The 26,907-nt window shown below is 37.8% G+C and overlaps 1 protein-coding gene across 1 annotated transcript in view; it reads left to right on the top strand.

Moving 5' to 3' along the window:
- The window catches only part of sema3ab (sema domain, immunoglobulin domain (Ig), short basic domain, secreted, (semaphorin) 3Ab), a 32,419-nt gene extending 10,897 nt beyond the window's left edge, over positions 1–21,522 (top strand). Inside the window, exons 2-17 of the mRNA XM_060878210.1 lie at positions 1,896–2,056; positions 4,065–4,127; positions 6,260–6,379; positions 6,743–6,836; positions 7,352–7,471; positions 8,028–8,170; positions 9,753–9,867; positions 9,957–10,026; positions 10,131–10,275; positions 10,372–10,591; positions 12,763–12,854; positions 12,953–12,994; positions 14,046–14,203; positions 16,797–16,864; positions 17,900–18,045; positions 18,604–21,522. Of these exons, the coding sequence (XP_060734193.1) occupies positions 1,896–2,056; positions 4,065–4,127; positions 6,260–6,379; positions 6,743–6,836; positions 7,352–7,471; positions 8,028–8,170; positions 9,753–9,867; positions 9,957–10,026; positions 10,131–10,275; positions 10,372–10,591; positions 12,763–12,854; positions 12,953–12,994; positions 14,046–14,203; positions 16,797–16,864; positions 17,900–18,045; positions 18,604–19,074 (2,228 nt within the window). The 3' untranslated portion in view covers positions 19,075–21,522. The remainder of the gene's footprint in view (positions 1–1,895; positions 2,057–4,064; positions 4,128–6,259; positions 6,380–6,742; positions 6,837–7,351; positions 7,472–8,027; positions 8,171–9,752; positions 9,868–9,956; positions 10,027–10,130; positions 10,276–10,371; positions 10,592–12,762; positions 12,855–12,952; positions 12,995–14,045; positions 14,204–16,796; positions 16,865–17,899; positions 18,046–18,603) is intronic.
- The last annotated feature ends 5,385 nt before the right edge of the window (positions 21,523–26,907 follow it).

Below are 26,907 nucleotides of genomic sequence, written 5' to 3' on the forward strand. Positions count from 1 at the left end.
ACATAGTGGTAGCATTAAGTGTGTGTTTGTCTGTGTTTCCTAGCATTATATGTAGAGCAGAAAAGGTTTAAGGTAGAATTAGTCACTGTGTGGAGATACCTGGATGTGATACCTGGAGCTGATGTGAGAAAGAGATGGAGCTGTGGTGTGTTAAGAGTGAGTTTGCATTCAAAGCCCAGACTTTGCTTTACGCACACACAGGCTGTAATAACAGGTTGAGGTGTCTAACACATCTCACTCAGTACTAATGTTGCTCTGGGGTGCAGTTTGAAAGCGTTCTCGGGTGGCCGCGGGGAAAATCTCATTTTCCTTCAGGTCACAGTGTGTAATTAGAGCTCTCTCGTCACCTCTCCTGCTCTGGCTCCTAAACCCGGACCATTCTCACCTTCAGCTGTCCCCTTTTAACATTTCATATTTACTGGATTACATTTCTTTCTTTGGATTTCCGGCTGAAAAAGGCTGCCCGTGTTCATTAATAGTTACTGTTTTTTGTAACTTATATTATAGCTACACTTACTGGAACTACTTCGAGAAATTTGATATGGCAGAAAAAATTTTGTGGCTCGGATTTTAATTTTATGGCCCCATAATTTGTTCATATACGCCATAACTAATCAAACCAGGAAGTGCTGGATGCTATTAGATGAACAGCAGGGCTTCCAGGTGTAGTGCTGGATGTGTTGTTTGCTTAGTCTCATTTTTTTTTTTCGCTGCTTAAGGTGTTATTCGCACGCCGTGTGTGCGCGTTTGTGCCTCAGTGGGTCATCTTGAAGGTCAAAGCCTTTGGAATTAAGATTGACTGGGATGAACTTTTAAAAGATGTGTATTGATAAAGAAAAATAAACAGACTCTGATAATAGAGGCTGAATTAAGAAAGGAATTCTTCTGCGGATGCATTGAAAAGGCATAGATATTTGTTTTTGTACTTCCTCCAATCCTAGCTATATGTTCTCTGATTTGCCAAAAATGTAGTTGTTTAGATGCTATTATAGTGTATAGATGTACCAATAATCTAGTTATGTAGTATTTTGAATTGATGCTATTCCAGCTAATTAGGTTCTAATTTCTTTCTAGGTATCTAGTTGCTGATGTTCTGTTTTTTTTTTTTTTTGTTTGTTTTTTTGCAAATTTTAGTATGTTACATCTTTTATCTTTATATTTGAGCTATGTCCTGATTTTAAAATTTTCAAATATTTATTTTATTTTATTTCCTACTTTGTAAACATTAGTATTTAGAATGCAGTATACAATATTTACAGATTTCTGGTCTTACTCCACACTGTTATAGTAAGGCTTGTCTGTTCAGATCTGCCCTGGCTGTGGCCCTAACTTAACCTGGCACTGAACTTTCAGAGGCCACATGGCTCTACTTGCGTAATTCTCGGCTCCACCAAGCATGAATGACACAGACAGCACCAAAGACAAGCAAATATATTTCATAAATTGTGTGTGTGTGTGTGTGTATATGTGTGTGTGTATGTGTGTGTGTGATAGCAGGGAAATGGAAAGAGAAGGAACTGAGTCAGTGATTTCAGCTTTATTATGGCCAAAACCACACTCACACATCACACCATCAGCAGGAAAAGAAGTAGGCTAGCTACCGTGCAGAAGTGTTCTGTGATGGAGCCCGATCCTCATTCTGTTGATTCTCCTTCTGCCCTCTAACAGCCTGCTCGCTCAACACGGAGACCATAGTGGTGACATGTGGTTGGAAAATGTCTACAGATACGAACAATGGTCTTTCAAACTTAATGGCTGTAATGATATGATACAAAGAGCGGAGTAAGACGAGCAGCCTTTGGTTAAACAGTTTTCTTAGAACTGTAGGCCACTGCAAATATTTCAACTGTAATACTTTATTAGTAATAAAACAGAGTCTCTTCTCCTTCCCACAGAAATGTTGGAGTCAAACAACTTGTTTACTTTCAACGGACTAGCCAACAGCTCGGCCTACCACTTATTTTTACTGGATGAGGAGAAAGGTCGGCTTTTTGTAGGAGCAAAGGATCATCTCCTGTCTTTTAACCTGATAGACATCAACATGGACCAGCAATTGGTAAGAACAATCAAGATCAATTGATTCTTAAATTAAAATAGGAACTTCACGCTATAAAGCTTTTTCATTTTATAACTATTTGCATATTTTTAAGTCTGTTAAACATGTCTTGGGCTTCCAAGTGGCACAACATGTGGATGTTATGAATTTGAATGCTGACAAATTGGCCATTCTCACAGAACAGGGAGGATAACACTATGTGTTAAGTTACCTGTGATGCAACACGAGCAGCAGTTGGAAAAATGTTAGCTACACGTATCTCAGAGAAAACACATGCCACACCATCCCAAACTGGAATTTGTTATGTGATAAAGCAAAGCTGCATAATGCCTTATTCAGTAAGGTACATAATGTTTCCAGAGAAACAGGATATTTCAGACAAAAATCTTTAATTAGCTGTGCAAGCAAGCTGCTTCTTGTACCACATTCACATATCAGGTGTAGAAGGTTTCTTATTGATGCAACACATTATTTCACAATAAAAAAGATGATATAAACAATGCTAGAATGTGGGATTTCAGTGTGGTGGAATACGAGGTAGATGTTGTGGCTATATATCGTAACGTCTTAAGCTTGGGTTACTCGGGTGTAGAGTTTCCATGGGTGGGTTAGTTTCCTTTGACATCCTCCATGTCAGTCTGTGATTTAGTTCATGTAAAAATGCTTTCAGATGTGAATGTTTATGCGTGGGATTCAGTGATGGCATGGTGTGTTGGTACTGGTGGTATTTCTACATAGCACCCTCAAAAAGTGTCCAGAGGATAGGCTCTGGCACAAATATGTGCATTGTCACTCTGAGCATTTAAAAGATGATGAAAATGAAAATTCATTTAAACAATACAAGAGCAAGTTGTAAGAGACTCCATATGAGATTAAGGTAACACACTCCAAATAGACAGGGCTGTGTAACAAGAGCTATGGCTGAATGCAGTCAAGCCTTTGGGCACAAATAATAAATCAGACATATAATAATAAATCAGCATTGTGGGAAAAAAATCCCTAAGGTGCTACATATACTGTAGGTGGTCCATACAAACTAGCTAGGTGTTCACAGGTCATGTGTTCTTTAAAAACTTTGCTATGCAGCAAGGTACACTGTTTTTTTTCCCCTCACATTGAAAACTTTGGTTCAGAAGTTAGCTCGAAATCTTTAGTTTATTAAAGTAAAGCATAGCTACAAAGCAACGATGTGCTACTGTACATAAATAAAAATAACCTGTAAAAGCACTCATTGCTTTCCAGTTCTCACCTTAGTCCAGACATCAACTTTAACTCATGCCTGTTTTTGATCTAAAGTTTGCATTAAGTGGCATTAATACAAGCCATGTTATATTGCAGAAATTCATTCCTGAGAGTGTCTAGATGCATCTGCGTGGCATCAGGCATAACTATAACTATATACTGTAATTTTTATCTGAAAACTAAAAGTGACTTATCGTATCAAATTGTACTCAAATTCCAGTTTTATCCTCATTCCTGTCTTATCAGTGTTTTATCTAAGTCCCCTGTGTCATGAGTAGACAAGTACTGTGCACTGCATACAGGACTCTAAAATATGTTCACGTGTGGGCATAGATGTGCTGCTAGCTCACAAGAAAAATGAACACCTTTCAAGCATCACTAGGTCATATCCTGGATTTATCCTTGCCCTTTTTAGCTCACACACCTGCACCTGGCTAAAGTTTATTTAATTAAACGTCTCATTTTTTCACAGCCGTAAGGCAGGAAGGGGGTTGGATTACTAAGCACTGGTCTGTTCTTCTCTACTGGGAGAGTTAAAACCAGCCTGATAGATTTCACCTTCTCATGGAAAGCATTTTACACTCACAGCAGGAAACCCAATGCTGGTCCTGCAACACACACGCACACACACACACACACACACACACACACACACACACATTTACGTTATTTATTCCTTTTGTAGTGACTTGAGAATGACGAGTTGTATAATTGGAGCGTTTTCTAACTTTCTCTCTCTGTTGTTCTGTTTGATTTGTTCTGATAGATTTCTTGGCCTCCATCTTCGTCACATCGGGATGAGTGCAGGTGGGCTGGAAAAGATGTCCAGGTGAATATGATGTCTTAATGTTTGCTGTAAAGGATCACATGCACAATTAATATAAATTCTAATATATATTAGAATAAAATAAAATAGAATAGAAGTCTTTATTTGTTTTATTTCTTTCTTTGCATATCCCAACTTTTGGGGTCAGAGCTCAGGGTCAGCCATGATACAGCACCTCTGGAGCAAAGATGGTTAAGGGCCTTGCTTAACAGCCCAACAGTGGCTTGAACCCCAATCATCTGATCACAGCCTTTACCACTTCAGCCTCCACTACCCAAATAAATTAGATGGCAAAATACATGATAATAATATGCCAAAATCTACCAAAATCTACCATAAACTATAATCTAAAAAATCCATGACTGTACAAACAAAAAATTCTACTTAAGAAATTAGAAATAATTGATACAAGAAATTATAATTAGTATCCAGAATGTAATCGAAACCCACACTTTCTCATGCTTGGCTTCAGACCATGATAACCCTTAAATAAAGCAAATAAAATAAAACACATCAAATAATCAGAAGAAGGAGAAAATTTACTCCCAGTGTAAATGATGATCAGGATTTTTTTTCTCAAAGGCTTTATTTCCTACAGCAACACCTCCACAGCCTCAAGCATTCTAACTGTAGAGTCTGGTTAAGACTTGATCCTCAGCACTGTTCAGGAGTTTACACCACTTCCTGTATAGTTATCACTCTGTTTCTTTTAAATTCCTTCGTAGATAATGCCTGAGGCTGTCGACTGAAACCGAGAGCATTAGCATGACCCTACTGCCTCCCTCTCGCCCATTATCACTATAATGAAACTTTGAATGAGTAAACTTCCAATGGTACATATCTGAATAGCGGTACAATGTTGTGTGTGGGTTTTTTTTAATGTAAACATGGTGACTGTGAGTGGCGGGCTCTCTTTGAAAGATGGCTATCTTGTGAAGAGAGCTCTGATAAAAACAGAACCACTGACTTAACCTCGTTACTCCTTGAAGTGGAACAATGTCAAGTTTGCGGCTATTGAAAAGCTGCTGAAAACACAGAGCAGCTGCCCTCATGAAGGAGCCACTCCTCCAACACTCAAGGAGGAGATCAACCACATGGTATAAAGGTGCTCGAGAAGAGCCGGCTCACAAAGTCATAACAAATGAGCCACTGTGTTTTGAATAACAGTCTTACATTCGTAAATCCATATGAATTTACATGAGCTAACTTGTGAATGGTTAAAGTGAGGCTTAGGGGTTGAGGTTAGTGGTCGTGGTTTTTCTCTCTTTTGTGTGACATTTAATTAATTTCTTTATGGATGGGTTTTCTTTATTTAAATTTATATTCATTTCGCTTGAAGCACGTTGGCATAAAAGAAAATGGCTTGATGCATGGGAATAAAAAAAAGTACTTAGTGTACACTATATGCACAAGAGCGCTGAGACACATGTCTAACATGTAACTGGCCTGTGTGTGTTTTTCAGAAAAAGCTTTTCCATAATGGGTGACTGTCAGGCTTGTTCAGACATGCACACGTGCACACACACACACACACACACACACACACACACACACACACACACACACACACACACACACACACACACACACACACACACACACAGGGGACATCTGAATGCTCATAACAGGATTGCCCCTGTTGATGTTCTGCACAAGCTGCTTAAAACAGTTAACAGTTCTGTAACATTGCCCTTTTTATGTATTGATTTATGTTGTGTGTGTGTGTGTGTTTCCTGTGTGTCAGGCATGAAAGTGTACAGTGTTTATATATTCGTGCAGATTTGAAAGATAGATCTCTAACCATATAATAGCAGACACACAGAGCGACCCAAATCACTTACAGTAGCAAGTGCCAAGAATGGATATGGTTCTGAACATGACCCTTAAAAGGCCTGAGCCTTTTTCACCCTATAATGTTCTGTTTTTGTGACACCATCATGTGTGTGTCTGTGTGTGTCTGTGTGTGTCTGTGTGAGTGCAATTAAGCAATAAAGCATCAATTATACACTTATACAACATGCAGTTGTCAGTCCAGCATGTCAAATTCTTTTCTCTCTCTCTCTCTCTCTCTCTCTCTCTCTCTCTCTCTCTCTCTCTTTCTTTCTCTGTTTCTCTCTTGCTCTTTCTCATTGCAGAAAGAGTGCTCAAATTTTATTAAGGTGTTGCAGCCATTTAATCACACTCATGTCTACGCTTGTGGAACAGGGGCCTTCCACCCTGCCTGTGCTTATGTGGAGGTGGGCAAACGGTCAGAGGTAAATATCCCCTTAAATATTACTTTAAACATTCTGAGGTAAACATTTTTTTAACACTGACCACATGGAATCTTATTGACCATTAACCCATTACACCGATTTCCAGTTGCAAATACACACAGGAATGTGCAAAAACTGGAAGATATATTATAAATTACAGTCACTTAAATTCACTTGCAGCACTTTCAGAAGCAAAACCTATATAAAAAATATATATATTTGATCTCTGGATTTTCATAAACAAAAGTAAACTTAAAGTATGAATGAGCATGAATGAAGTGGCTGGTAAACATACTGTACTATTTTTGCGCTTCTCTTCCAACCACCAGAAATTTCTCATTATATAAATGTGTGTGTGTTTAGGACAACATCTTCAGACTGGAGTCATCACACTTTGAGAACGGCCGAGGCAAAAGCCCCTATGACCCTAAACTTATGACTGCTTCACTACTTATTGGTGAGTGTATGTTTATGCGTAAAAATGAGGTGGAGGTAGAAACCTGTAAGTGCTACTACTGTGTGTGTGTGTGTGTGTGTGTGTGTGTGTGTGTGTGTGTGTGTGTGTGTGTGTGTGTGTGTGTGTGTGTGTGTGTGTGTTTGTGTGTGTGTGCATGCATGCATGTGTGAATGTAGGCTATTTTCCATAGAAACCCAACACCTCCGATTAACAGTCCTTCTAAGAGGATGAAAAGATCAGACTGTTCTTGTCTTTGTACTCTACCTGCAGCACATTCTTCTGTTAAATCTTTCATCTCAGATTAAAGGTCACTCACACACACACACAGACACACACACACTTACACTTTCTTCATCACCGGATTTTTTCTCTAACAACAAACTCCTTCCATGAAATTATCCTCAGGTGATAACATCAAGCCACACCGAGTGTTCACCTGAGATCAGTCATTCCTCTATCTCTTTTCCTCTCTCTGCCATAACCCTTGTTTGACCTTTAGCGCATATGATTGACAGATGGTGAGCTGTATTCTGGGACAGCAGCCGACTTCATGGGGCGAGACTTTGCTGTTTTCCGAACGTTAGGAAAGCATCATCCAATCAGGACAGAGCAGCATGATTCCCGGTGGCTCAATGGTGAGACACATACTTTAAGATGAATAACTGAATAATAAACTGAGTGTATTCTTAGATTCTGGATTCTAAATGGTCAAGCTTTTAATCTAATATGTAAACAAGTGTATAGTTACAACTTGTGTTTAGTTCTTGGTGAAACAATGAGCTATATTTTTTTGTCCTATTAACTTTAGAGAGCAAAGGGGGAGACAAGTAAAGTAAAGGAGATACACATAAAGGATGTGATAATAAGAATGAACTTGTTGGTATAGCACGGAGATAGTCTATAACATTAAATATATCTATAAATGGATACAAATGATGACAATGTACATTAACAAAAATGAATTTGTTAGTGAATTGCTGTAGTATAAAAGGAATAAACCACTTCAGGGTGTGCTGTTATTAAAAGATAATCAAATTTAGGATGAGAACTGCATCACACCACTCTGTCATTATTAATTTGATTTTAATATCGTATTATCTTTCTTCATAAATAGGACCCTAATAAAGCTATTACTGTGTGTGTGTGTGTGTGTGTGTGTGTGTGTGTGTGCGTGTGTATGTGTGTGTGCAGAACCTAGGTTCATAAGTGTCCACCTCATTCCCGAGAGCGATAACCCTGAAGACGACAAGATCTACATGTTCTTCAGAGAGAATGCCATTGATGGAGAACAAACCGGCAAAGCCACGCATGCCAGAATCGGACAGCTGTGTAAAGTAAGATAACACAAAAAATTCACAGTTCTGCAAACACACATAAAAAAAAAAAAAAAAAAAAAAGAGGTACATGGAGAAATATTTCATTCACTGTTCACTTATGGGATACACATGCCAACTTGCATGTACGTACACACACAGTGTAGGCGTGGTAGCTTGAAATGCCCATTTTCTTTGGCGACGTGTGTGTTTTTCTTGCATCCCGATCTTACCGCCCACCGAGAAGCCAAAGAGAGATTGAAATGTCGCCGGAGTCATCAACAATCCGAAAACAAAGGCTGCTTTGTGGATCCAACGTATAACTTGCATTCTCACTTGGTTGAAGTGGAACTCTAGAGCGGCAAGCAGGAGAAAGGTGTTCACTATTATGAGCTGCTTGGCATTCTGGCATGAGTGGAATCCACTCTGCACCAGCACACACACAATTGTCTCATTATGTCAAGATGTCAGAGAATGTTTTGTGCTTTTACAACTTGTTCAGTACACCTTTTGATGATGCAAAGTCATTCATTCACCTTTAGTAAGTGCTTTATGCTTCTCAGGGTTGCTAGCGATCTGATGTTAGCCTGTCCTGGGAACGCATGAGACACCGGTCTATCTCAACACCCTGTGCAGCAATTTCAAGTCATTACTCAACTAACAAACATGTTAGAAAAAGCTAGTTGTGGCAGAATTTTTGTTTCACTTTACCATCATACAGCTATTTTTGTCCATTTTACAATTTGAAACATATATAATGCCTAATTACTTCCATTATGTATAGTGCTGATAATATAAACTTTACATGGGCATGCCTGACCTTACTGCTTGCAGATGTTCAATGTTCATTTAATCTAAAATAAGGGCCCCAGCTAGAACATATGGAAAGTGGTGGTTAGCAGGTTTAAAATATTTTCTAATTATAAAATGTCTAATTTATAATTGTGCAACCTGGAGCCTAATCCCATGAGACTCAGGGCAGAAGATCAACCTATCACAGGGCAAAATCACACACACTACAGACAATTTATAGATGCCAATCATCATGTCATCGAAAAGGGAGGAATCAAGAATTGTGGTTGTTGTTGTTGTCTTTTGGCTGCTCCCTGTTCAGGGTATTTGATACTAGCACATGTTTTACATCAGATGCCCTTCCTGATGAAACCCTGCCATTTTATCTGGGACTGGCACCCCCAGTGGCTAGGTTGGTTGCCTGGGAATCAAACCCTGGCCATAACAGGAAGAGCATGAGGAAACCAGAGTACCCAGAGGAACCCTCCAAAGCATGGGGAGAACATGCAAACCCTGAACACACAGGACAAAGACATGAATCAAGTCCCCAATAATTGTGGGTGGAAGGCAAACATGTTAAACACTTAGTGACATTTCTCCCTTTTATGATAACTAGTTTTCCTATATTATGTTTTTCTACTAAGCCTTCAGATTTAAGACTGGTGTGATTATGTGAGGTAAAGTAACTTCTAAAGTGTTAATTATTTATATACAAAAAGGGCCCTGCCTATCATTAGTTTTGAGATCAATAGTAATTATTTGAAAGTCATTACTTTTAACTTAACATTTAACACATTTGTGTTATTAACAGAATGACTTTGGAGGTCACAGGAGTTTGGTGAATAAGTGGACCACTTTCCTTAAAGCTCGGCTCATCTGCTCAGTCCCAGGCCTTAACGGAATTGACACACACTTTGATGAGCTGCGTAAGTTTCCATAAGGTGTGACTGAGTGATGCAGATAGAGGGAGGGTAATTTTGAGATGTCCATGACTTTCTGCTTTTGTTCTTTTCAGAGGACATTTTTCTGATGAGCTCAAAGGACACCAAGAACCCTTTCATCTATGCAGTGTTCACAACATCCAGGTACATTTAAAGATCATTTACCTGAAACATGTACAGTAAGTGTAATTAATACTGACTCTGATTGCTATCAAACCAGTTGATTTCTGTATGTGTTTGTTTCACAGTAATATCTTTAAAGGCTCAGCAGTGTGTATGTACAGCATGGCTGATGTAAGGAGGGTGTTTTTGGGTCCCTATGCTCACAGAGATGGACCCAATTACCAGTGGGTGCCCTTTCTAGGCAGAGTTCCCTATCCACGTCCTGGCACGGTGAGACGGCTTAAAGTTAGAACAAAATTAGCACATATAGGAATAGTTCAGGAAAATGAACTGTATCTTTATCACCTGTTTCTGTTCTTATAACAGTGTCCAAGTAAAACCTTTGGAGGGTTTGAGTCCACAAAGGATCTACCCGATGATGTTATCACTTTTGCCCGGAGTCATCCAGCTATGTACAACCCAGTGCTTCCCCTCAACAACCGCCCAATCATTATCAAGACTGATGTGGATTACCAGTTCACACAGATCGTTGTTGACCGAGTGGAGGCAGAAGACGGACAGTACGACGTCATGTTCATTGGCACAGGTGAGCAGAATAGATTATATACTGCAGTGTCATAACCATGCTGTCATTGATAAAATCCTCATAATTTGTTAGCACGTGAAGTTCTCTAACTAATACATTATTTTACTTTTGTTTTCATTATAGTATTACATAGTATATTATAGTACAGTACATATTTCAATAGAATAGTATATACTATAGTATAGTGCAGAGTGATATATTGTAGCATTGTTTAGTATAGTATAGTATAGTATAGTATAGTATAGTATAGTATAGTATAGTATAGTATAGTATAGTATAGTATAGTATAGTATAGCCTTTTTCTTAACAACATATTAGGATATGTTGTCAAGTAGTATTTAAGATACAAACCAGGATTGTGGAGTGCAAATAAAAATATATAGTTAATTGTATAGTTAATTAATTATAGTTAATATATAGTACTCTGTTGTGGGAAAGAGTAGTGGAAGCTAGGTTAAGGAAGGTGGTGGAAATTTGTGAGCAGCAGTATGGCTTCATGCCGAGAAAGAGCACAACAGATGCAATTTTTGCTCTGAGAATGTTGATGGAGAAGTATAGGGATGGTCAGAGGGAGTTGCACTGTGTGTTTGTAGACTTAGAGAAAGCGTATGACAGGGTGCCAAGAGAAGAACTGTGGTACTGTATGAGGAAGTCAGGAGTAGTAGAGAAGTATGTCAGAGTGGTGCAGGACATGTATGAGAGGAGCAGGACAGTGGTGAGGTGTGCTGTAGGTCAGACAGAGGAGTTTACAGTGGAGGTGGGACTGCATCAGGGATCGGCTCTGAGCCCCTTCCTGTTTGCTATAGTGATGGACCAGTTGTCAGAGGAGGTCAGACAGGAGTCTCCTTGGACGATGATGTTTGCAGATGACATTGTGATCTGTAGTGAGAGCAGGGAGCAGGTGGAGGAAAACCTGGAGAGGTGGAGGTTTGCGCTGGAGAGAAGAGGAATGAAAGTCAGTCGTAGTAAGACTGAGTACATGTGTGTGAATGAAAGGGAGGGAAGTGGAATAGTAAGGTTACAGGGTGAAGAGGTGAAGAAGGTACAGGAGTTTAAGTACTTGGGGTCAACAGTCCAGAGTAATGGAGAGAGTGGGAAAGAAGTAAAGAAGCGAGTGCAGGCAGGTTGGAGTGGGTGGAGAAAGGTGTCAGGAGTTCTGTGTGATAGGAAAATATCAGCAAGAATCAAGGGGAAGGTGTACAGGACAGTGGTGAGACCGGCCGTGCTGTATGGTTTAGAGACAGTGACACTGAAGAAGAGACAGGAGTCAGAGCTTGAGGTAGCCGAACTGAAGATGTTGAGGTTCTCTTTGGGAGTGACAAGATTGGACAGGATTAGGAACGAGTACATCAGAGGGACAGCCCATGTTGGACGTTTGGGGGACAAAGTTAGGGAGGCGAGATTAAGATGGTTTGGACATGTTCAGAGGAGGGAGAGTGAGTATATTGGTAGGAGAATGTTGGACATGGAGCTGCCAGGCAGGAGGCAAAGAGGAAGGCCAAAGAGGAGGTATATGGATGTAATTAATGAGGATTTGAAGCTAGTGGGTGCAAGTGTTGAGGATGCAGAAGATAGGGTTAGGTGGAGAGAGATGATTCGCTGTGGCGACCCCTGAAGGGAAAAGCCGAAAGAAGAAGAAGAAATAAAAATATATAGTATTATTTACTTAGCATTAAAATGCCAGGCTAATATTGTATATCATACTATTATATTGAACAGAGTATATAAGTATATAAGTAATACAGATGGAAAAATATAGTACAGTATGCTATAGTGTCATGTAGTGTAGTATAGTGTATTATAGAAGAACAGTACAGTACAGTACATTATTAATTAAAGGCATTTTAAGACATTCCAAAAAAAAAGATGATGGAATCAGTATGATGAAATAAAAAGAGAAATATAAATAAAAAAATAACAAATAAATAAATAAATAAATAAATAAACGTTGACTGAGGAATTTGAACAAAATGGATGACACTAAAATGATTGAGGAAAAAATCTAGTAAAACGTAGTCAAGTGTAGTAGTATAGTATGTTATTAATATAGTATTTCATCTTTTATATACTGTATATGACAATGTAGTATGAATAAAATTAAACATGTTAAACACTTTTAAACTCATCCAGTTAAATGGTACTCATTAAGTATACAATTATTATCATTTCAGATCTTGGAACGGTTCTTAAGGTGGTCTCAATTCCCAGAGGCACTTGGCATGACCTTGAGGAAGTTTTACTGGAAGAGATGACTGTGTTTAGGGTATGAACAATTCCTGGATTATATCCCATTTATATACAGCATTTGATCTATTGTATTGCAGCTCCTGAGGATTGATGTAAATGTTTTTATTCTTGCAGGAACCAACAGCTATAACTGCTATGGAGCTTTCCACCAAACAGGTAAGGTTTAGCTGACGTCTGTCATGGCTCCGAACCTATAATCACATAATCTGCAAAATGTAGCAGTAAAGAAAGTATTTATACTAATAGGTTATTAACATATTGTTACAAATAGTATGTGAGGTTAATGAGTCCAAGGGGAGAGCTGGCCACAAAGTTACATAAGAGCTCTGTGGACAGGAGTAATACAACACTGCTGGATCTGCCATATACCACAAAAATACTCAGCGTAGCTCTTCCCTCATAGTGTAACTCTCTCTCTCCATAACTTACACTTTACTGAGTTATCAAGGATTCCATGGTTGTGGGGTTATATAACCCTTAAAACACTTACAAATGAAATTTTAAAACAAATCTGAATCAAAGAAAACATGCATTTATCCATTTAAAATTGATTAAACCCATCTTAACAGGCAGCATTTTTATTTATTTCTTTTTTTTTTTACAAGATTTATTTGACAGTGGTTGAGCAACAGCACATAATTCTTTACACAAATACACAAAATATAATTACTAGATTCAATGTTAGAATACGTGAGGATAATTAAAGATATTCTAATGATTTACGTAAAATATTCTTTTAAAAATAATTTATTTTCAATCTATAATTTGGGTAACAACAATGCAATTTCGAACAGAACTAAAATAACTGAAAATAAAGCAAATTCACTTTTTTTCATCCCAAGATCTGTAGGAAATTCAGATGATGCAACTTCCTATTGAACCCATGAAGTTTTATAGAGGACGAATACATTATATTTAGTAAAAATACAGCATGAAATTTGGGGGAGGCAACAAAAATAGATTATATATTTTTTAACCTTTAATGGTTGACTCATAAAAAAATGTATTACTGCAAAACTACGATTCCTCTTCTGTGATGTGTAAATAAATCTGACACTGAGAGGTTGTCTTAGTTTATAATATTAAACCGCAGTATATTTTTAATCTCACTCTAAAACAACATTAACTAAAGCAAGTAAGTAAATAAGAACAAACCTTTGAATCTCAAATGTGAATATCTGTCATATTTTGTATTTTGTCTCTACAGCAACAGCTCTATCTCGGCTCGAATATCGGTGTTTCCCAGATGCCTCTGCACCGCTGTGACGTTTACGGCAAGGCTTGCGCTGAATGCTGTCTAGCACGAGACCCCTACTGTGCCTGGGATGGCTCACAGTGTTCCCGATACTTCCCCACTGCTAAGAGGTAATCCCAGCTGGTGATCACAGATTGCTTAACCGGGCCTGAAACTATGAGTATGCTGCTGCACAGCTCTGCTATTCTGTAGGAGCGGAATATAAACACTGAATGAAAAAGCTTTGTAAAATGTGTCCCCTTAGAGTCACCCTTACGAAAGGTTACACAGGGAGCTCCTAAAGTGTAAAAGTTGCTATAACAGCAGCGTATTGTTAATTCCACCGGGCAGAAGTCATTTTTTTTTTCTTTCAGCTCTCAGTTGCTGTTTATGTAGAGAGATTTTAACTCACCTGCACTAACAGACTGGAACAAGACAACAGGGAATGTGACATTTGAAATCAACAAGCGCAGTGATATTTTCTAATCCGTAAACACAACGTCACGATGGATAAATTCAACCCAGACTTTTTTGTGTGTCACTCAGCTTCAGTACAAAATCAAAACTAAAATACAACTTAGATTACTTTTCTGTGTGCTGTTTCACGTGACCCTTACATGAAAATATCAGAGGACGCCCTGGATGTTAATCCTGGGCTCTAACACTAGAGCACACTATAGACAATTAGAGATGTCAATCATTATAGAATACATGTCTTTAAACTGGTGGAGGACCAGAGTAAACCTCCAAAGCACTGGGAATTTGTAAACTCCACACACACAGCATGGTGCGAATTGAACCCCTAACCCTAGAGGTATGATGCAAAAATGCTAACCACCAAGCCAGTAAATGCTAACCATGCCACCAGTAAATGACAATCACTAATCACTAATCACATAAATGCTATTTATACGATGCTAATGTTAGCAAGACATTATGATTAGTCTGAATAGGCTACAGTATAAATAGTTTGTGACCAGGAAGTGATGATAAGTGAGAATAATGTATTTAATATTCGGAGTAGCATAATATTCAAATGTCTATTGGTGTGGATGTGGCACCTCCAACATCCTTTTTAAATGTGTGACCTAATTATTGTTTGCTTTTTGGACCTTTTTTCCCAGCCAGTCTTGACCCAAAAAGAAATGTGCAGAATTTCTGAGAAAATATTATATTCTGGTATTATTTGAATATTTTCAAATATTGATCATTTATTTAACAAATCATTATCCTGGATATATTTTTTATTATTATTATTTTTTTATATATTGTGGTTTACTCTTTTGTGATTTAACCGTATACCTTTACATATAATATTCATTCATTCATTCATCTTCTACCGCTTATCCGAATTACCTCGGGTCACGGGGAGCCTGTGCCTATCTCAGACATCATCGGGCATCAAGGCAGGATACACCCTGGACGGAGTGCCAACCCATCGCAGGGCACACACACACACTCATTCACTCACGCAATCATACACTAGGGACAATTTTCCAGAGATGCCAATCAACCTACCATGCATGTCTTTGGACTGGGGGAGGAAACCAGAGTACCCGGAGGAAACCCCCGAGGCACGGGGAGAACATGCAAACTCCACACACACAAGGTGGAGGCGGAATCGAACCCCGACCCTGGAGGTGTGAGGCGAACGTGCTAACCACTAAGCCACCATGCCCCCCTACATATAATATAATATAATATAATATAATATAAGATAAGGGCACGGTGGCTTAGTGGTTAACACGTTCGCCTCACACCTCCAGGGTTGGGGTTCGATTCCCGCCTCCACCTTGTGTGTGTGGAGTTTGCATGTTCTCCCCGTGCCTCGGGGGTTTCCTCCGGGTACTCCGGTTTCCTCCCCCGGTCCAAAGACATGCATGGTAGGTTGATTGGCATCTCTGGAAAATTGTCCCTAGTGTGTGATTGTGTGAGTGAATGAGAGTGTGTGTGTGCCCTGCGATGGGTTGGCACTCCGTCCAGGGTGTATCCTGCCTTGATGCCCGATGACGCCTGAGATAGGCACACGCTCCCTGTGACCCGAGGTAGTTCGGATAAGCGGTAGAAGATGAATGAATAAATGAATATAATATAATATAATAATTCTTATTGAGTTATTGGTTTATTGGTTGCATTATTAACATATAATTAGCAAATGTCTGATATGGTTTGGCCAGATGTATAATTATGTGCTCTTATTACCAGTATGTTTGTTTCAGTAGTACAACAAGCTCTTCATTTATTTCACATTAGCAGAGAAACAGATTACATATTGCCTACATTATTAAGCTTGAGTAACCTTGAAAGGAAATTAATGAACAAGACAGATTCAGGACATATGTTGCTTGCCATGTTTTTAGAAAGGCCAAAGACTAAATCAGTGCTATATTACAGAGACCAAATAAGCCTGAAGCTTTAACAAGCATCGCTTCATGCACACACACGCACATGCACACACACACACACACACACACACACACACACACACACACACACTTAATATTAGATGCAATTTACTTTGCATGTTAACCATGACAAATGAAGGTCTTATGGGCCTATGACAAAGATGAAATGCTTGTGTTTAGTGAACGTTTACACATATGTAGCTCACCTCCAGCATTCCCTAATCATGTTTCATATGTGTGTGTGTGTGTGTGTGTGTGTGTGTGTGTGTGTGTGTGTGTGTGTGTGTGTGTGTGTGTGTGTGTGTGTGTGTGTGTGTAGGAGGACTCGGCGCCAGGACATCAGGAACGGAGACCCTCTCACTCAGTGCTCGGACCTTCAGCATAACGGTAAGAGCTGTAGATATAACATGCCAACCCTCATTCAGCATTTTATAACTAACCCCAGAGCACTATATTCATCACCTCGTCATACATGCACCATATAATTTACCTAAATGATTATAAAACCTTGAATTTTCATTAGGCTTGACATTAAAGTTTAAAGAGAATTTCAATTGGCTCACAGCCTCCACAATTATTACCTTCGGACTAAAATAAAATTTTAACCAAGCGAAACTGTGTTTAAGGTGTATATTTAACTTCAACAGAAGTCTTTCATAGCTACAGAAATACTCTCACGCAGGGACCTCACAGACTTTAATGTTGGAGTATTTTTGTTTCACACACCCACTTTGTTACACCCTTACTGAACTCCCATGGACTTCACATGCTACTTGTGTGAAATGTATATAGTTTGTGCGTATATCTCACACATCTTTTGTACAAGTAGCATACTTTTTACACTTAATGCAAATCCTGTGCCATATATTATTCACAATGTCACATGCACCTTAAGGGCATAACCTGATGGAGTGCACCTTTAGTATGTGATCACAAATTACTCACATTGTCACATTAAAAAAATAAATAAAAAATATATATATATATATATTGAAAACATTATCAAATGTGAAATATATGTGATATTTCTGTAAGGGTCTAGCAGTCTAGCAGGACTTCACTCTGATATGTGAATAAGAAAAACCCAAAATCAATAAATAAATTGTGTGTGTAGTTGTGAGTGCATGTGTGTGTGTCTATATGAGTAACTGCTCATGCTTTGAATTAGCTGCTCATATCCTCTCTGCTGGACATGAGGGCCCCTTTCAGATGCATGAGAATTTGAGTGAATTGGAGTGAATGTGGACACATTCATAAAATCTCTCTCTCTCTCTCTCTCTCTCTCTCTCTCTCTCTCTCTCTCTCTTACACAAACACACACATTGACATTGACATAGCCAGATCTCACTCTCTGCCCTCTACATGGCCATGTCCCAATGGAAATGTGGATCTTGAAATGGAAACTCTTTCTCTTTTTTTTAGACGAGGAGAATGGTGAGAGCACCCTGCTGGATAAAACAGTGTATGGGGTGGAGAACAGCAGCTCCTTCCTGGAGTGCAGCCCTAAGTCTCAGCGTGCTCTCATCTACTGGCAGTTCCAGAGACATGGAGAGAACCGCAAACAAGAGGTATGTATGTACAGTATATGTGTAACAGTGTGTTTGAAAAGTAAACAAAAACACTGGAAACCTTACGCTGTAATCTCGACGTATTTTTATATCTTGGTGTTCCAGTGAGGATAATATTTGAATTATTTTTTAAAATCCTGACACTCTGCTGTAAGAATATCTTTTCATATCTTGTCATTAGAAAAGTACCTTCACTATCATCATAAATTCATGTATTTTATCAGTGGATCTCATCCGTCTAAATAACAGGATCTTTGTCTTAAATAAAATGGGTTGAAAATCCGTAAAATAAAATAAAATAAAATAAAATAAATAAACAAATAAATAAATAAATATAGTAGGAAAAACATATCTTTATAAGCCTATAATGTCCTTATAAGCCTACTTGAATACATTGAAAAAATTTTTCTCATAAAATACAACTTAGAAAATATAGATAATTAAATATATAATACATTAATTACTTTACATTAATTAATTTATATTACTTAGCATGCACTTACGTAAACATATTGAGCTGGATCTGGCATGTGTGTGTGTGTATGTGTGTGTTTATAGATAAAATCTGATGAACGAGTGCTGGGAACTGAACAGGGTCTACTAATCCGAAGTCTTCTTCCGAAGGACTCGGGTGTATATTACTGCCACGCAGTGGAACATGGTTTCATCCAGACACTCCTGCGGCTGACGCTACATGTCATCCCCTCTGATCACCTGGACGATCTCATACAACGGCCACCCTCAGATACCGGCCGCTCCTCACACGGCAAACTTTGGTACCAGGACTTTTTGTCTCTGATCGATCCACCCGGCCCTAACAGTGTGGACCAGCTTTGTGAGCAAGTGTGGAAGAAAGAGAGGAAGCAGAGGAGGCAAAAAGCCCATCACCTACATGCTACACAATCACATGCTGCTCAGCTTCTTCACACCAGTCAGTCAAACTCCAGCAAGTGGAAGCTCATGCAGGAGAGCAAGAAAGGACGCAATCGTAGGACCCACGAGACACCGCGGGCACCTCGCAGCGTGTGACCTCATGCTTTTATGACTGCGCCCCCAAATGCCAGATAAAGAGAAATGACTCTGACCATTCTACTGACTGTGACTCTGAGAGGCACACACAGGAAATGTGAATAAAATATTCCACCTCTCCTGTACCGAGAGTGTATGTTGGTGGTGAAGCACACTCCCACTCAGAGCTTTTCATTCAGACTAAACATCCAGGAGTCCCCAGTGGAAAGTTTCACTTATACCACGAATGGATATACTGTAATAACACAGAGGGACAATATTCTGTAAATATTACACAGAATTCAATGAACATGTCTATGAGACGTACTCCTGTTTGTCAGAAAAAAAGGCACAGCTGAAGGCCACTGACTAAACATCTGTGCATATATACTGCATAAAACCCATAAATGTGTATCTGCAGAACAAAGCTGAGTCAAACCCTTTCCCAGTGAAGATTCAGCTTGTCTCAGTGTCCTCTTTGTCCCACCAGCTATTTTCCTTCTCCTTATTGTTAACTGCTCCAAAAGCATTTGGCCACGACACTAACACACAATGTGTGTGTTCTTATTGTCAATAAGCTTTCCGGCATAAATGCATCTGTCAGCTATTTTGTAGAGTAATATTTAATTTTATACTTTGTCAGAATTATATATAAAAATATTACATGATATAGAGTTATTTTATTAACGGGTCTCTTCATCCTCTCACCCAAGCCTCTGTTTTCTGGGCTACTAAACATTTGAACTCTCATTTTCTTTATCAGAGCTGCTTTTTGATTTTCAGTATAACCTTTAAGATAGAAATCTTGATTCAGCAGAAGGAGACACGCAACATCAGCACGATTAGATAATGTTGTTTATACGCCAGCCCTCTTGAATGCTTGAATCTGATTGGTTAGAAAGTGTGAATTAATTTTCTGTAACAGTAGGGAGACAACTCGCAGGTTTGCATTAATTCAAATAAATTTGGGGTTTTTTTCTGCAGTAACAAGTTCACAGGAACTTGTGTGGTAAACATTCCACATAATTTACAGCTATACTGTATAAATAACAAAAAAGAATAAAAAGCATCAAATTATTGCTGTTCTGACGTTTTCCGTAAGGAGAAGTTCATATGAAATTTTTGGAAGGAGTCTCCAGTGTCAGTGTTTGTAAATTTCAGAAAGTTTTCCGACATAAAAAAGACTTTAGTGCAGAAAACTTTGCGATTTTACCCAATAACATGACAACCTACATTTGCTTTGCTTTGTCTGTTTGTTGGGGTGTTTGTTTTTCCAAATATTTTACTTCAAGCCAGGTTACAAATGAGGGAATGATTTTTTACAGCTGTTAAACATATGTACCACAAAACTAAATAAAACAATAAATTTTAATTTAATAATGAAAATTTAGAATCAGTGACAAATTGCCTTGTCAGAGGAGCCAGAAAACACTTCTTGTGCTGTTAGAGCAAATTCTTTATACATTAATTCCTTTTTCACATTGCCACATCATCCTGTAAATGATTCATTTGTTTTAACTGCACCCAGTGGGGTGTTTTCTTCCTTAATTAAATACATTTATAATTGATCGGGTGTCAGCTGACACATTTTTAGCTGGTGATTTAATTTTCTTGATTAAAAAATAATCTCAAGATCGATCTTTTTTTTTTTTTCAAAATGGAAACCATTAGCAAATCAGACCTCTCTGACACACCATTCATACAGTATGTATTTTATGCTTTTTCCTCTTGCTGTAAATTTCAACTGACAGCCAATTTGTATTCTGCCTGCATTGTATTATTGTGAAGAACTAAATGCAGAAAGTGTAGTGTAGTTTTTCACTGGGAAAATGAAATAAATCTTTTTTTAATATGTTCCTGATTTTTTTCCCTGTAGTACAGAAATAAAGAAATAACCTAGAAAAGACAGACGATATCGATTTAATTCTAAAGAAATGTATGTAAAAACACCAGAATGTAGCTGTGAATATACTGTAAAATATTTGAGAAGAAAGATAAACGTGTACAACCTGCATGCGAATGCTCTTCTCATCCCATTTGCTCCGCTAGCATTTGCAGTATATAGTTAGTAATGTTGTGAGTTCCACGTATGGCTGTAGACTCCTGACAGTCCACATTTACTCTCAGGTGGATGTACTACTTCTCTTAGATATGTGACAAAGACAGTGTTAGCTAAGGGCTGTACTGCTGCCTATGGTACTCTCTCCCACTGTAGCTCACACGGATGATGTATACATTACATGGACCTGGATTCTCACAGGTCATGCAGGACTGTGCTTTTTTCTCTTTTTTACAATGTACAATGAGAAATGTAACTCAAAACAGTGTATGGTTAACGGATCTTGGACAGAAACGGACACTTCTAAAACAGTCGGGCAAAAATGGATGAAAAAATGCTGCTGTAAATTATTTGTTTTGGCATGTATTCCAATGGTCTAATAAATGTGTCTTGTAAGAATTTGCTCTGAAGAGGTGTGCTGCTATGTTCTTGTTTATAGATAGATAGATAGATAGATAGATAGATAGATAGATAGATGGATAGATGGATAGATGGATAGATAGATAGATAGATAGATAGATAGATAGATAGATAGATAGATAGATAGATAGATAGACGGACGGCCGGACAGATAGATAGAAAACAGACAAACACACACAAACACACACACACACACACACACACACACACACACACACACACACACACAAACACACACACACATGACAGAGACAGCAGTCTGCCACTGAACACACTTCTCTGCCTGGTGAATATGCATATGGGTGAATATGCAGAGGGTGTTGGGTGTTGTCCAGGATTGTGAGCGGTCTGTCAAGGGTCCTTCTCTTAACTACTGTCACCAGTGAGTGATCTCTTTTCTGATCACAGAGCCTGCCCTCCTCACCAGTCTGTCCAATCGTGTCACATCTCTTTTTGTGCAGCTTAATGTACGACAGCGGAGATAAAAGGTTGTGTAGCATTTTGCAGATGATCGAGACTAGTCCATTTTCTCTTATATTCATTATCTTATATTCATCACCCTAGATGGATGGCATGATGGTACATGCTATGGTTTAACGATCAGATTGAGCATGTGGTGAATCTGGACAAAAGTTTCTCAAAGAATGTAAGGAATCTGATTATTATGTGTATGTCAATATTTACACAGGGAAAGTTCGACGTATTCATACTGGAATTTCTCATGTACTTGATTATTTGTACCAGAGGCCAAAAAATGGAATTTGTTTTAAAGAACCAATCAGTCATGTCACACACCACAGTAATGATTTATGGCTCATAAAAAAGTAAACACTCAAGGCTTTAAGGATTTCTGTTTTTTATTAGCATTTCAGTTTTTACCTAGCCTACTAGGTACTTGGTCATAAGTATGTAAACTTTTAGGGCATTATATTTAACCACTAATATCCCAACAGAGGTAAAAAAATGTCTCACACTGAAAGCCAACAGTCTTCTGACTCGTTTTATATCAGACTTGAGGCCATAAATCTGATAAGTCAGTTTCTATTCCATCAGTGGACTGGAATGTCATTGTACTGGTTAAAGTGGATTTAAGTCTAAAAGCGGCCTACAGGGAACATTATTGTCATTTGCAGAGATGGATCAAAGCCGTTCAGTTTCTTAAAAAAAAGGCGTGATTTGACCCTGTGTCATGTTTTAATCAACACTACTTTACATTCATTCATTCATTCATTCATTCATTTATTCATTCATTCAATCATCCTGAGTTAACTCAAACTGGGGAGGAACCCTGGAGGAACATTTGAGGCACCAACACTAACCTCTGCACCACCATACCATTTTACATAATAGTATTGTATGAGATGATCAAGTGTTCTAAAAAAAACAGGGTATTGAGATGCTTGTATAATGTTTTAAGATGTTCTACAAGACAAATGGAGATCGTTAGCTCTTTCCACCATGCATGATCTATAGAGTAAGAATCTTTTAAGAAAACGATCATAACGTCAAAAAATATTTCTTATAGGAGAAGCTGTGACATAGTGTCCTGTGAGTGGAAGTATGGAGGTGGATGTTATTTTAACAAGAGCCCTAAAGGCAAGCATTAATAGTACAGGGTTAAGAGAGGTGTAACGTGTGAGCTTTTGGGCTGGTTGAGAACCAGACCAGCTGCTGCATTTTGAACCATCTGTTTATGATCGAAGGTCAGCCAGGAAGTCACAGTAGTCCATTCACGAGATGCTGAAACCCAGGATTAGGAGTTGAGCTCCACAGTGTGAGAGGTACGTGTAAGTGTAGAATGCTAGCTGCTTTAACTTTAAAAGAAAGATCTACCTTGAAGAGCTTGAAAATTAATATTTATCATTAAATGCAAATCTTTATTGCCAACAAAGATTTATTTTGATTCTAATTCTAATGAATCTAATTCTGAGTTATTTTTTTTAGTTTAAACTGCTTTCAGTAATGTTACTTGATGTTCTCTTTGGCTTTACTTTATTAACTACAATCCTGTTCTACCTGCTAATATTGGAAATGAGCTTTTGGCTCATGAAGGGAGTGATGCAGCAGCACGTTGGTCCTTTAGTCTAAAGAGGAGATGCAAATTCCATGTGGACTTTGAGGACAACATCCTCCTAATTAATAGACAATTGCCGGACTGTATATTTATAATCACACCCTCTGGTGTCACCCGAATGAGGATGAGGTTCAGTTTTGAGTCTGGTTCCTCTAAAGGAGGAACCAGAACCAAAACTCCATCCAAGGGAGTTTTTTCTCACCACAGTCACCTCAGTCACCTCAGGCTTGTTCATTGTTCATAAAAAAGCGTTTAAATATAAGTTTAAAATTAATCTTATTCTTTTGTATTGTATTAATCTTTGTTTACCATTTAATTTTTTGTATTATGTATCCTATGTTCTGTAAAGCTGTTTTGAGACAATGTCCATTGTTAAAAGTTCTATACAAACAAATTTGAATTGAATAGTCTGTCCAGCTCTCTCATGACACTGCAGTGTCAACTTTAATGCGACTATTTCACATCGTTAATTATAGAATTTTCTCCTGTAACTCTTAATAATAGCTGAATTACATTCTGGCACTTTCAGTCCAATTTTTGCTGTGTTATTTCAGTTATTTCAATATTATTTGAATGGATGTTTATGGAAAATGGGGAATAAAGTAGGAAGGTCTTGCTTGCTTCTTCCTCTTAAGTGTCAATGTATCTGGATTAGCAAAATCACCCTGTGATGTCAGGACAAAACAAAAATTGAGATGCATGTTAGCATTAAAAAAAATCCCATTGATCAATTACTCGAGTGCTATTTTATAATTGTTGAGTAAAATAAAAAAATCAATTTAATTTATATTACTAGTGATTTGCATCATGCATGTATCTAAGTTCATACACACATTGAGACGAGTCTGCCACCTAGTGGTGACGTTTGTTATCACATTCTAAAATTCGCAGGTCCTCTAATATATTGTGAGTGTTTGATCGCCATCTGTAGTTGGCTCCAAGTATTGCAACATTTAAAAAACGACCCCAAAGGAGAATTAAATATGAACGCATGTGTGTTATTATTATAGAAGCAAACGCCCAAACAGACATGTTTATGGAGAACATCTGTGAACCCAAAGTATTTAGAAAAGTAACCTGTTAACTGACCACTGACTAGGAGAAGCTTTACTGGTGCTTCATAAATATGTCAATATGCCTTTCTTTGAAATGGTGCATTCATAGTGAAACAATCCTGCAGCTTATTTACAGCCTAATTAAAACAAAACAGAAATAAAAGTACATAATAAGTACAGTAACGTAAATGTTGTCTTACTCCTAAAATATGACTGTAGATGCGGTTAAACTCGAGGTCACTTAATCTTTATACTTAGCTCTAAGAAACAGAGTATTATTAAATTTTGACTCCAACCAATCAGAAATTCACAATAATATTCAGAAACGTTTCCGTTTCATGACTTCTATTAGTGTGATGAGTTAAAAGTCCAGTACTCCTTATACACTATATCCTTCATACACATGTCTCTACTCACTATGTTGCCTACATACTGGCTCATTGTCTTGAACATGTTGACATAGTTTTATTAGAACGTGAAAAACCATGTGTTTAAGAGAGGACCTCGCTTATCATGGTTCATGGAAAACCTCACACTATAATGGAAATGTCACTCAATGGCATTCCTCTATTGCATAACCAAAGCTACAGGCCACCGATGCAGAGACTTCAGAATGAAAAATATGGAACACACCAGTCAGGATGAAATTAGGACAGAAAAAATCCAATCCTTTATCTCAGACTTGATCCATGCTTGACTATAGACATTTATGCAGACAGTGGATTAAATAAATTAATATAGCACTGCTATATATCATTCAACAGTTTACTAGCACATGCGTTCATGGAGTGTTCTGTTATTTTTGTCTCCGTTTGTCTGAATGAGGGGGTAAAAAATGTGTTTCAGGTCATAACTACATGTGCTGCCCCTTGTGGGCTAAAATAAAATAATTCTAAAAAAAATAATCCTAATCCTAAAATAATGTCTTCAAAACTAGGTTTACATTTTGTTAACCCTTGTCTTCAGTTTTGTAATTCTTTATTAGCACATTTCTGTTTAGAGGGTCACATATTGAACATGAAATCACAGCTAATAAGTAAGTATGTGAAAAGTGAATAGAGCAGTTATTTGGCATTACAGCCATCAAATTAGTATTTTATTTAGCGTTTCAATGTTAATGTGTGGGCTAATTAACAATTACTTATACTTATGCAATATATACAAGTCATAAAGATTTAAAACTGCATAAATGGCGTCTCTTAATAGAACATGAAAGCTGTATTTTAAAGTGCAGATTCCAAAATACTGAGTAGATACTGTGTGTGATAAAATGCCAGGTAGGTTTTAAGAATTAAAGACAGTTTGAACACAAAAAAAAGTTTATAATAAATAAACTTCATTATTCATTATAATAAATAATGGAGTGTAAACGGAATATTCCGAAAAGTTTTTTAAGAGTTTAACATATGGTTGTAGTTAGATGCTAAACAGTACAGTTTTTATAGAAAAGTAATCAACATTAATCAGTTTCCAATAATAGCACATCTCAAACTGTTTTATCCTTTAAAACACTGATCGTTTTGTACCACAGGCATTCGTCAATTCGTAACCATTTTATTAAGAACAACAGAGTATATTTTTTCCGCAAAACAAGTAGGTTCCTTTTATCTGTTTACGTTTTAACATACGTAACAGTTACTTAGCATAAGAGTTGCTATATTTTTCTTCTCCTGTAACATTAATAAGAACGAAAATATAGCTTACAGTTAAACCTCGAAGCCTAAAATCCTCAAACCTGACGACTCTACCTGTGTTTACCTCTGTTACATATCGCTGACACTGGAGACTCCTTCAAAAATGATAATGTATTAAGAACAAGATCATTAATATAAACTGATTGTCACAGCAGATGTTATAGTAAATGAATCAACACATTCCTGCTTATCAAAATCACATAATAAGCTGCTAATGTTGCCAATCATCTGTATTGAATGCACACTTATGAGAAATGTTTAATACGAGACATACATTACTGAAGTGTTCCCAGAGATATTTTGTGCTTTGTAGTAATGTATACAGGAAGAGATCACACATATACACAATCTAATCCAGTTCTGCTTAAACAATACTTAACACTGTTTTAAAGATTCCATATGTCTTTTTGAGAATATGTTCTTGTGAAAGTCCAGATATATAGAAGTGTGAAGTAAGCTACACAGGCATGTGCTGAACATCTGCAGACACACTCTCATGCATGCACACCGAGTGATTTACGCTCCGAAAGCTTCATCCAGGTTCAGAGATCA

This window comes from Tachysurus vachellii, chromosome 9 (assembly GCF_030014155.1).
Source record: "Tachysurus vachellii isolate PV-2020 chromosome 9, HZAU_Pvac_v1, whole genome shotgun sequence".
Lineage (NCBI taxonomy): Eukaryota > Metazoa > Chordata > Actinopteri > Siluriformes > Bagridae > Tachysurus > Tachysurus vachellii.